The sequence below is a fragment of the Mchenga conophoros genome, linkage group LG6, assembly GCF_057382185.1.
Source record: "Mchenga conophoros isolate Kocher_MC1m ecotype Shallow Benthic linkage group LG6, M_conophoros_male_GT1.1, whole genome shotgun sequence".
NCBI classification, from domain to species: Eukaryota; Metazoa; Chordata; class Actinopteri; order Cichliformes; family Cichlidae; genus Mchenga; species Mchenga conophoros.
In genome coordinates this window covers 13,778,235-13,790,331 of record NC_140531.1, presented here as the reverse complement: position 1 = coordinate 13,790,331, position 12,097 = coordinate 13,778,235, and the positions used below count along the sequence as shown (strand labels likewise).

Sequence of the window (12,097 nt, the reverse complement as noted above, 5' to 3'; positions counted from 1 at the left end):
TGGGACACTGAAAGAATAAACAGCAAGGCACGTTTTGTTTTAATAACTTTTCTTTACTTCATTTGTATGAACTAGGTTTACCTTACAAAATCTTATACTGTATATAATGTTTTATGTTTAATTCATGTCAATGTCAGCTCGTGTTTACTCGGGTGAGCAGTACCGGCCCACAAAGAGAATGCTCTTGGTGGGTTTATGTCGGATGAAGAAGATGAAGGGATGGTCGGCAACAAACTCAGCGGGAATCGTTATAGAGCGGACTTCCATGTCAACCCCAGTGGCAGCAGCAGCCTCAGCTCCTTCTTCATTTACATCCACCAAAGCCTTGTGGACAACTTTGGACACTATCAGGTCATTTGCTTGAGACATTCCTAGTAGATGAAGAGCCCAGAAATCAGTTGTGTTTTATTCTTTAACAGATGATGTTTTGCAGTTTTTGTGCTCTCAATATAACTGTATAATTGATTCAGTGTGTCTCATTGGTGCAATATTTCTCACCAGAGAAGTCTCTCTTGTAGATGTCAAAAGCGTTCTCCATTCCCATGTTGGTCAGGATTTTCTCCAAGTCATACTTCTCCTCCATCTTAAATCGAGGGAGCTTGACATCAACCTCGTTGGGGCTCATCATGTCTGGGCGAGTCCAGTCCACAAAGTTCTGATAGGTCAGCTCCTTCTCCAGCTGTGTGGATACAGTGTCACTAGCTTGTCTGATTGAAACTGGACATTAAAGTACTGGTAAGTGCATCTTACCTTTTCCAAGCCTGTGGTATCATCTTCTATGTCATTAGGCAGGAATATGAGCATGCTGAGGTCATTTCCTTTATACGGCATCTCAAGAATCTGTCCAGAAACATTGTTTTTATTTATTACTCCATCAAAGATGATCTGACTTCCTAATCTAGAAATTTAGGCTGATATTTGTAAAAGACAAGTTTTAGATCATGCTGGTGAAATCCTGTAATAAGCTGAAAGTGATGGATGTTACCTTGCAGTTGGCCTCAGGAATGGTCGCAAAAGGAAATTTACTTTTCTGCTGCATCATCTTCACCGGCTTAGTGTCGTTCTGAAAAATAGGGGAGACAAGAGAAATGTTTTTTGTGTTTAGTCTCAAAATGATCTCAAAAAGTTCTGTCATGGTTTTATTCCAGCCATTGAGTGGATTTGGATGTAGAGCACACGTCACAACACAATTTGTTCTTGTTAGCCGAAGTTTGTGATGTGCTGTTGTTTGAGATTTATTTGAGAACTTATTGGATATTACATGAATAATAAACTGCATTGCATAACTGCATAAAGTTGGAAAGTGATCGTCCTAAAAGCACGATTTTATCCCCTCAGAGCTCCAGGCTTCATGTTCTCATTCAGCAAAATCCACAGCTCGTTTGTAGTATGACGGATCAAAGTATAACTGCACCATCCTATGCTGCCTTTCTGCACTGTTACCTTGTTCAGTCGAAACTGCACATCAGCAGTCTTCTCCTCCTTAAACTGCGTGTTCCAGCTGCCCTTGAAGTAAATGGCATTCACGAGAACCAGCTTCGTCAGGCTACCCACTGCATCCTGGCTTAGCAAGTCCTTGATTTTATCTGGTAAAAAGGATTTATGAAAACTATTAACTATTACCAAAGATGCACTAGTTACTGTACAACATCTTCAGCTATAAAATCAGAAAACAGGGCAACAGCAAGATGGTTTTTATTTTAAAAAAAGGGGGAAAAAGCTTTATGATCAGTATAACAGGGAACAAAAAACAAAAATTCAAGTGTAGGCTTGAACAAAATTCAAGCCTACGCTTGAAGCCACTGAGGCACAGCTGGCTGCCGGCAGAGCCGGCGGGCATGCCGGTGCAGCCCCCTCTAGCTTCTGCTCGGTGGCTACTGGGTGACGCCTCGTCTGGGGATCCTCAGCCCTTCCCATGAGGGTGGCACGGATGCCCCTCCGGTGGTCCTCCTTGGGCTCTCGCACTCTGGGGCCTCTGGATGTCTGGGGCCTGGATCTCCTCCATGCCTGCTTCATGGCCTGGGGGACGGGGCTATGGCTCGCTACATCCTCTTGCAGACCATTACATGTGGAAACCATTTGAATACAAGCGCGCTGATCCACACAGGTGTGCACACGGGTGTTCACTGCTCGTAGACTTAAATTACACCTTTCTTGGCTGCTACTTCAAAGCACATTGTGTGCTGTCTGTCCTGCGTGCTGCACAACAACATTGAATATTTAGTATTTACTGCTGTTTACACTTAGCTAGATTAATGCGATGGTGTTGTGTTTAGAAAGTTGCTTTGGTTTTTTTTGCTTGTTTTCTATTCTTTCTCTCTCAACAGGTGATCCAGGAGATTTTATTTATTTATTTTCCCCCTTTCTCACTGTCCCTCTCCCCTTCTGTTTTTCTTTTCCTTCCTCTTTCTTTCTCCCTTTCCTGTCCCTCACTCATGTCTGTCCCGTCTGTAACAACTGAAAATAAAATAAAATAAATAATAAAAACAAAGGTCGATCAAATGGACCAATACGGCAATGCCGCGATGATCCATTTGGCAAAATAAATCCATTGGGTATCCTTGTTGGTCTTCAGACAAATATTCTGACGGCTAAAGAACCAAATGGGACAGGCAAAAAAAAAAAAGAAAGAAGCCACTCAGGAGGTTGTTAGCGGGGGTGACGCGATGCTTCTGGTATGCATGAATTAATTAAACAGTCCAATAACTCCAGCAGTACTTATCTTGTCCTTTTTGGTCTTTGTTCCAAACATTTTAAGATAAAAGCGCAGCGGTCACAAACGTTTTGCCTTCTTATGATTAACAAAACACCTGACGCTGATTACGTGCGTCCACCTTAAATACCTTACATAAACCTACCATACAGGAACTTAAAAAGGTGGAATCCTCAGTGGTGCTTGGTGCCACACCCTCAGGGACTTTAATGTTATATAAAAACACTGACAGCTCAATATCTACCTCAGTCACTCTCCCTGATCCAGCTGAGTCACCAATAGGAAAAATCTGCTTTTCACAGGAACTTGGTAACAGCAATAAGAGAATACGTAGTTTATTCCAAGAAGATATCGTCTCTCTCCCATATATAACATCTTATTGGAACCGATATGTTCCAGATATCAAGTGGAAGACAGTCTGGATGGTCCCCCATAAATATTTGATTGTAAATAAGGTGAAAGAAGTCTCATTTAAAATTCTACATAAATGTTATCCAGCCAGTCACTACATGGTAAAATTTAAAAGGGACATAAATACTAATTGTACTTTCTGTGGGGATCATCCAGAAACTGTGACACATCTTTTTTGGTACTGTTCTTTTACACAGAGATTCTGGAAGGAATTTAGCAGGTTTGTTATTGTCCATATTTTAAGGGAGTTTTCTTTACGATGGGAAAATGTTTTATTCTGTTTGTTTAAGTTCCCCAAGAAGTATGAGAAATGTTTTTTATGATGAATTTGTTCATACTTTTAGCTACATTTTTTATCCATAAATATAAGTTTACTAACAAAACACCATATTTCTGTCATTATTTTAAGGATGTGGAAATGTACATACAATCAATATCAGACTCCACCAACACAAAGGCTCTCAAAACAATACATGTATGTGTATTCTTATAATTGTTACCCTTTTCTTTTACTCTTGGCTTTTTGTGTTCATGTTCTGTTGTTTTGTATACTTCATCTGTTCGTATGTTGTATACTCATTGTTTGTTAAATAAAGTAAAAAAAAAAAAAAGAAAGAAAAAGAAACTTAAAAAGGTTACCTCTAGCGGCAACATGAGGTATCAACCCAAAAATGGCTCCTACAAAAATAATGGGATTAAGATGTCTCATTTCCAGCAGGTGGCACCACAGTCCTATAACCCTCATGGAAAGTCCTTGTATCCTATTATTATAGATGGTAGATTTATAAATGGCCTGTATTTGTATCGCGCTTTTATAAAAACAATGAATGAATTTCCTGCTGCACTTAAGATAATATAAAGATATAGAATCAATAGCAGCCAATCCTAAATGGGCCTGAAAAATAAAAATATGTTAAAGACACAAGTGATCAAAGTAGAAGTACCCATCACATAATATAATAAGAATAGAAGAATTGGCCTGCTATTTACAGCAACATACTGCTGTGATGGTTTTATTAATAGCATGAAACCAAACAGTAAAACCCAGAGATAGTGCTGCTTAATACTGAATAGAAATTAGACTGGAAGAACTGGAAACAGAAAATAATGTGGACGGTGGACAATCCGGTAATAATGTCTCAACTGAACACAACACAACTGATCCCCAAGGATTTACAGTGGAGATCATTTAAAGTTACATTATGCTTACCTTGTGTCTGCTTCTCCACCCAGCTGTTGATGTGGACCCTGGCCTCCTCTGCATTTCCTTTGAAGTCCACAGACTCGAGCTCAGCGTTGTAATGCTTTTTGGTGCCTTTTAAAAATTCCTGGAATTGTGAAAATAAGTCACTCGAAACAGATTCAACAAACTACGGAGACTTCAATCAAGTTCAGTCACTGTGTTAAAACATTTTCAGTCCTTTGGATGCAGTTGAAGCTTGAACTAACCAGTCAGCCTTTGTCTAATAAAAGATTAAAGCAAATAGCTTGTTGGATGCCAATTTAAGTAGCCAGCATAGAAAAATACACAGATTGTGGGTAAGCTGGTTTGTAACGTTTCGGTTCAGATGGCGGCAGTTTTTGCTGACAAATGTAAGTTTTAGTATTTCTAAGTATTAATAAATTACTGTTTTACTTCTTTATATATTTCTTTATACTATTTGCAAATATTTTAAAAGTTTAATCTGCTGTGATGACTGGAACACAAAGGAGAGAAATGGTGCCTTGTCTCTTGTTATGAACTGTAAATAGCTAAGTGCTTAGAGCAGCTGGTCCTAGCACACTTCAAATCCTGTCTCCCCCCCACCCTGGACCCCCACCAATTTGCATACCGCCAGAACAGGAGCACAGAGGATGCAGTCTCCATCGCACTGCACTCTGTCCTCTCACACCTGGACAACAACAACACCTACGCCAGAATGCTGTTTATAGACTTCAGTTCAGCATTCAATACAATCCACCCCTCACAACTCATCAGGAAACTGACAGACCTGGGCATCAGTTCCCTCATCTGCAAATGGTTACTGGACTTCCTGACCAACCGCCCCCAACATGTCCGGCTGGATAACCACTGCTCATCTACCATCACAATGAACACCGGTGTACCACAAGGCTGTGTGATGAGCCCTTTCCTCTACTCCCTCTTCACCCACGACTGCAGACCTGCTGATGGTTCCAACACCATCATTAAGTTTGCAGATGACACCACGGTGATTGGCCTCATCAGTGACAACGATGAGGCCGCCTACAGGGAGGAGGTGGATCGTCTGGCTGAGTGGTGCGACAGAAACAACCTGCTGCTTAACACCGAGAAGACCAAGGAGCTCATCGTGGACTACAGGAGGAATGCTGACCCACATCCACCCATCCACATTAAGGGGACGGCTGTGGAGCGTGTGAGCAGCTTCAAGTTCCTGGGAGTCCACATCTCCGAGGATCTCACCTGGACGACCAACTGCTCCAAGCTGGTCAAGAAGGCTCACCAGCGCCTCTTCTTCTTGAGGACTCTGAGGAAGAACCACCTGTCCTCAGACATCCTGGTGAACTTCTATCGCTGCACCATCGAGAGCATCCTGACCAACTGTATAACAGTCTGGTACGGGAACTGCTCTGCCTCGGACCGGAAGGCGTTGCAGAGGGTCGTGAAAACTGCCCAGCGCATCGCCGGAGCACCACTTCCTGCCATAAAGGACATCTACAGGAAGCGGTGTCTGAAAAGGGCTGGGAAAATCATCAAAGACCCCAGTCACCCATCACATGGACTCTTCACCCTCCTGCCCTCTGGGAGGCGCCACAGGAGCCTCCGGACTAAGACCACCAGGTACCGGAACAGCTACTTCCCCACAGCTGTCAGACTCCTGAACTCTGCCTCCTGACATCTGACCCACGTTAAACTCATGGACTGAACATACACACACACACACAATGGACAACTGTACCCTCAAACACACAATAATAACATGGAGTGAACCACCACTCACAACCACTAGCACTTTATATAGCCTCTGTAGAAACTATCTACACCCTCACTTATCTTAACTGCACTACTGTATAGCTCTGTGTAAATAATCATTCTGTACATTCAATAATCTTTAATCCTACAACTGTTTACAACTTGCATAGTTGCCGGGGATTCCCATGATGCATTGAGTTTTTCCTTTCCAGTCACCTTTCTCACTCACTATGCATTAATAGACCTCTCTGCATTGAATCATATCTGTTATTAACCTCTGTCTCTCTTCCACAGCATGTCTTTATCCTGTTTTCCTTCTCTCACCCCAACTGGTCGCAGCAGATGGTCCTGCCCCTCCCTGAGCCTGGTTCTGCTGGAGGTTTCTTCCTGTTAAAGGGGAGTTTTTACTTCCCACTGTCGCCCAAGTGCTTGCTCATAGGGGGTCATATGATTGTTGGGTTTTTCTCTGTATCTGTAACCGGAAGGTCGCCGGTTCGATCCCCGGGCTCTCTGTCCTGGTCGTTGTGTCCTTGGGCAAGACACTTTACCCTACGGCCTACTGGTGTTAGCCAGAGGGGCCGATGGCGCGATATGCCAGCCTCGCTTCTGTCAGTCTGCCCCAGGGCAGCTGTGGCTACAACCGTAGCTTGCCTCCACCAGTGTGTGTGAATGTGAGAGTGAATGAATAATGGCTTGTAAATGTAAAGTGCTTTGGGTGCCTTGAAAAGCGCTATATAAATCCAATCCATTATTATTATCTATGAAGCGCCTTGAGGCGACTTTTGTTGTGATTTGGCGCTATATAAATAAAATTGAATTGAATTGAATTATCTGAGGAAGAAGCAGAGTTGGTTTGTTTCCAGCTGAAATCATCCAGGCTCAGGAATTTGAATCGATCCACATCATTTCTGCTTGAACTAGAGAACATGAGTGTCGACTTACATTTGGTCTGTGAGACACATGTCATAGTGACAGTATTTGGGTTAATATGGCATTACTCACCCTGGTCGCATTTCTTCAATATCAGGCACCAAGTTCAGGAACTCGTTCTTTGCAGCCCGCGCAAGGTAGGTCTCCAGAGTGGGAACCATCGGGAAGTTTTCACAGTCTGAGCAGGAGGGACTGGAGGCACGTGAGCTGTTCTCAGGGGTCCTTTAACACAAATCACACCAAGTTAGAATCAAATGGATAACCTGTCAATAACCGTTTGCAGATCGAGGTCAATGTTCCTAAAAATATGTTTACTTCTGGCCCATGGAGCCACAGCGCGAGTCCGAGAGAGGGGCAGGTAGAGGAAGGGTTGAGGGTGGCACTGCTGAAGCTCGTCACGGATGGATCACGTCCGATCGGTGAGATGAGAGAAAGCTGAAGTGAAACAACAGCAGGATGAGGTAGACGTCAATATAGGAACTCCCTGATGTGACACAGAAAGGCTATTTTTTTATTTCTTTGTATTATTTCTCACCTTGCAGTCACTGATGCTGTTCACCAGCTGGTTGTATTCAGTATTGAAGGTGTGTGTCAGAAGGCGCAGGCACTACAACACAACAGGAACAAGACCGATCAGCTCCGAGCAGAGAAGGAAGAAGGCAGCAACAAGAACGCCCACTAAGCCCACGTTTTTCTCACCTTGGTGGCCAGCTCCTTCTCACGCTTTCAAAGGTGGTGCTGGAGATCTGCGAGGAGACGGAGGTGGATGTGGACAGAGTGCTGGAGCTCACGCTGGGGGACAGAGACTCACTCAGGGACTTGGTGGTGGGAGCTGTTCCCACGGGAGCCGCCTCTCCCAGAAGGTGACGGGTCTTTTCCACCTGGACGAAAGATGGGGGCGAATGTGAGGTGGGGAGAAGAGGGGAGGTTAGTCATGTAACGTCTGTACTCTAAGAAAAAACTTTTTAGAATAGCACTTTGTTCTTTGAGTTGAAAAGTCATTTTTCCCTCTACGATATTAAACAGATTTATTTCTTTATGAATCTTTTAAGGCCCCACCTCCTGCAGCTGCTCCATCTTCTCCAGCTCCCACTGGTGCTCTAGGATGAGGCTATCTCCTCTGGGCCTCCAGCCGGCCAGGTTCTCCTCTCCACGCACATAAGCCACTGATGTGTCCAGGACCTTCCTCCTCCTCCGCATCCCTGCTCAGGACATGAGCCCTCATTAGGATGAAGCTCTCCACAGAATTATGATAAAACAGCTGCCGTTCTTTAAACATGTTTCATGGCCGCTCACCTGGGCTTCCAGTGTCAGACATCTTACACAAGCTCAGCTCGTAGATCCCAGTCACTCGGTTGTTATAATGAAGCAGAAGTTTTGAACAAGGAAACTTTGTAACAGGGCAGATATCTTTGATTGTGAAACAGAGATGGCCACAGTGCAGCAGCCCAGATTTACCAGTCAGCAGTTTTGGAGTATCCAGTCCCAAAGAGGTTCTTGAGAGAACGGGGTGGGGAAATCTTGGCGTCTCGGGAGTAAAAGACCGTGCAGATGTCTTTGGTGATAATGGCAGGCTGGATGCAATGGTCCAGCTGCAGAGAGGAGATAAAGGGTGTGTGTTAGACACGATGACATCAAGAGACTTAAAAACACGTACAAACAGGTACAACACGGCGGAGCAGCGGCTGACCTCCAGATACGCAGATAAGGTCATGTAGATCTTCTCTCCGTAGGGAGTGACGCGGTTGAGCAGGAGGGAACCTTTTAAGGGTGTTTTTATTTGTGCTCCCTGGCCTGGAAATAAACGGTTTCCGATCAGACCTGCTTCATCTTCGTGCCCTTGGTATCTGACTCGCTTGCTCCCCCATGCATTTTAAAAGAATCCTTCTCTTCAGCATGAAGTTCTGGCTCAGCTTTAGTGTCTGCGTTACGTGTACACAAAGACAGAAACATTCAATGATAAAAACACACAGTGGAATAAAATTGTGAGAAGTCATCAGTTGATGCAGTTTAAGGACACTTGCTCTTCTGTGCAGTCTCACCTGGAGCTCACGCTTCTAGTTCATGCCATCATCACCAAAGATTCTTCAAATAATAGTTTAGAGATGTCCATGAATGCACTGCTAACTGCTCTTCACCCTGATAAAAATCAACATGCATTTAGAATAAGAAACACTTTTACAAAACCAAAAGCTTCACTGTACTTAGTGATTTATATGTCTAAAAAAACAGGTTCAGTTTGTAACTGAGAGAGCGGCTCAGTGGTGCTGAATTATATTTCCAATAGAAACACAATTTCATATGTTGTAGTAACAACACACTGCCACAAGATGGCAACCTAGGCCTACTTTACCATGCTGTTCCAGTAAAAAAGAAAAAGTGACAGAGCCTTGAAAGAGTGACAGAGACACTTTTTATGAACTCATCTGTAATGTGTCACCTTTTCTGTAGGATGAAGAAGTGCTTCCCTTCTTTTAAAGTAAATACAGGCTTACAAAGATCCTCTAAACATGTTTCTGAAATAATAATAATGGTTTGGATTTATATAGCGCTTTTCAAGGCACCCAAAGTGCTTTACAATGCCACTATTCATTCACTCTCACATTCACACAATAATCCTAAACACAATCATTAAATCAAAATTTTTTTTTCGTTTTTTTAAATCTATTTAGCTTGTTGTGCAGTATTGTCGCTGTAAACAGTGTTGCTGTAAACAGTGTGTCACGTTACTTGAAAAAAGTAATCGGATTACAGTAACGCGTGGGCAGTTAACATCTCTGTTAACTAGTCATGATAGAAGCCAATATTTCTGTCCTAACATGGTCTGAATATGTTTGACTACAAGCTAACATTTACAGCATGACTTTAAGCTAGCACCATAAAGACGGTAAAAGACACTGTAATATGTAGAAATGCATGTGAAAAGTGTTATATTAGCAGTGGCTGTGCTACTCCACATAGCCACTTTAACATTACTGACACTGTATTTCTTACCTGTAAACAGCGGTCGTGTGGGATAAAAGCTTGTGCAGAAAGTAGCAGGTGTAGACTGGCCCATAGCACTGTATGAAGTGATAAGATGTGAAAGGACATATATAGGGTACCTTAAAGGGCGCCTTAAAAGTGTTTCCCTGAGCTTTTACTTGCAGCTTGATATCTAAATAAATGTGAATGAAAAAAAAAAGCTGGAAAAAGGAGGAGCCCGGAGCTTCGTCTTTCGCTCGGCCTACCCCGCTATAGCAGACAGACCGTCAGAGACTCGAACTTGGCCGTTAAACTCTGGGGTCTGAATGCTGGCCTCTTAACGCTGCGCACCACACAGCCGGCCAGTTGAAAATAGAAAAAAAGGACATTTATCTTCTGTTGTTCAACAATTTTTTTTCGTTTTTTAAAATCTATTTAGCTTGTTGTGCAGTATTGTTCCACACAAATGACACATGGAAACCTAGCTATTTTTTTTACTGGCTTTCACAAAATGGGACTGCCAATGTTGGAGGTGTTACTGCGCCAAAGTCTTCCTGCTAGCCGGAAACCTGCTGGCGGCGCCACTATGTTCTCAGCACACTCTTCAGCGTCAGCTTTGTTGCCTGTTTTCGGCACACCTACCTAGTCCCACTCATCCACTTTATCTGCTCATGGCAGATTTACCCACACTGAGCACTCCTTGGATTAAGGTAAATTGAAGCAGGTCATTATAAAAAAGACACACAGTTTATCATCTTATCCTTGTGCAACAGCTAAAAGCACTCTGTTCATTTGTTTGCTAGATTAGCCGCTAGCATACATACACTGTGTTAGAGGCTTGTTGCTACCTAGTTAGCGATGCTACACACCTGTTACTGTGTATTTTTCAATGATTCAGCACTCCTTGGATTTTTAGACAGTAATGAGATCATGTGCACACTCCACAGAGGTCCAGAGTCCAAATGTGACCTCTAGCACCAAACGCTTGCTGCAGTTGTTGGTGTCAGAGGTGACACACAAGGTATCAGGTTTTCTGTGTGATTACTTTTTCATATAGGACCAAGTATGTTTGGATAGCGTTTTGCCCTTGAAAACTGCCGTTGAATATTAGACATTGTTGTCTAATGTTATAAATGTATTGATGTGAAAGGTGTAAGTGTGACAAATATGGAATAAGATAGGAAATGAGAAAGGAGGCAAATACTTGTTCACAGGGCTATAGTCTGTAAATGGTCTTCTTTTGGCTATAGTAGATCTTTTACTTGTTCATTTTTTAATTGTTTGTTAAAATAGTTTTTTCCATCATATTGAGTATAGAGGAATGCAACTGTGGGCTTTAGCGATTAGCCCGTTTCAACAGGACCGTGATCCCGATGTGTGAGACAGCAGGGTGCTGCCACTGGTGTTGTAATGTGTGATTTAGTTCCTCCTAACATTTCAGTTTGCTTCCAGTATCTATCCTCTGTGATTACTGGCTCTTTAGACAGATTTAGTAGAAGTGTGTGAGCTATTGGCTCAGTATAAAGGGTCAGTAGTGTTTTCATGTCACCTATCCATCCTCCATTTAGTCACCCAAAGCATGTAGTAAATACTGCTCACTTTTATTCATCTTCTCTTAAATCCAGAAAAATTCCCACTTGTTAACGTTGAGCGTGTGTGTGTGTGTGTGTGTGTGTGTGTGTGAGAGAGAGAGAGAGAGAGCTGTGCATGAAGTGTGGTGGAAGCAAAACAGCAAAAGTCAGAGTGAATTCATGATGATGTTTTTGTGAAGCGTAGTTTGGATCTTCTTTTGCTGCTGGTTCAGTCAATATTGTTTTGGAGAGACATCAAACTAACAGCTTTAGAATCAGCGCAAAAAGGGCGTAAACACAAAGCGCGGAGCCGCCGAAACATCAGAATCAGTGAGCTGTCTGCTTTCAGCCCCGAGTGTCGTGCCGTCGGGTGAGAAAGGCGACGTCTCACCGATTCTGATCCGCGGGTCTTTGTGTTTACGTCTTTGTGCAGAATCCGTGTTCCTGCTCTCATTTACTGTTTTAGCTGGTTGGTGGTTCTTGAAATTTTGTGAGGTTTGACCGGAGATTCTGTGGAGAGCTTCATCCTAATGAGGGCTCATGTCCTGAGCAGGG

At 43.1% G+C, this 12,097-nt stretch overlaps 1 protein-coding gene across 1 annotated transcript; it reads right to left on the bottom strand.

Moving 5' to 3' along the window:
- Positions 1 to 32: 32 nt before the first annotated feature.
- LOC146572277 (leukocyte elastase inhibitor-like) lies at positions 33 to 7,333 on the bottom strand. Its single transcript, XM_085278481.1, has 8 exons — positions 7,323 to 7,333; positions 7,080 to 7,092; positions 4,335 to 4,452; positions 1,444 to 1,586; positions 986 to 1,063; positions 751 to 840; positions 499 to 679; positions 33 to 371 (listed from the first exon to the last, which is right to left on the bottom strand). The coding sequence occupies exons 1-8, from the start codon at positions 7,331 to 7,333 to the stop codon at positions 145 to 147; spliced, it is 861 nt and encodes a 286-aa protein (XP_085134607.1). The 3' UTR covers positions 33 to 144.
- Positions 7,334 to 12,097: the final 4,764 nt, after the last annotated feature.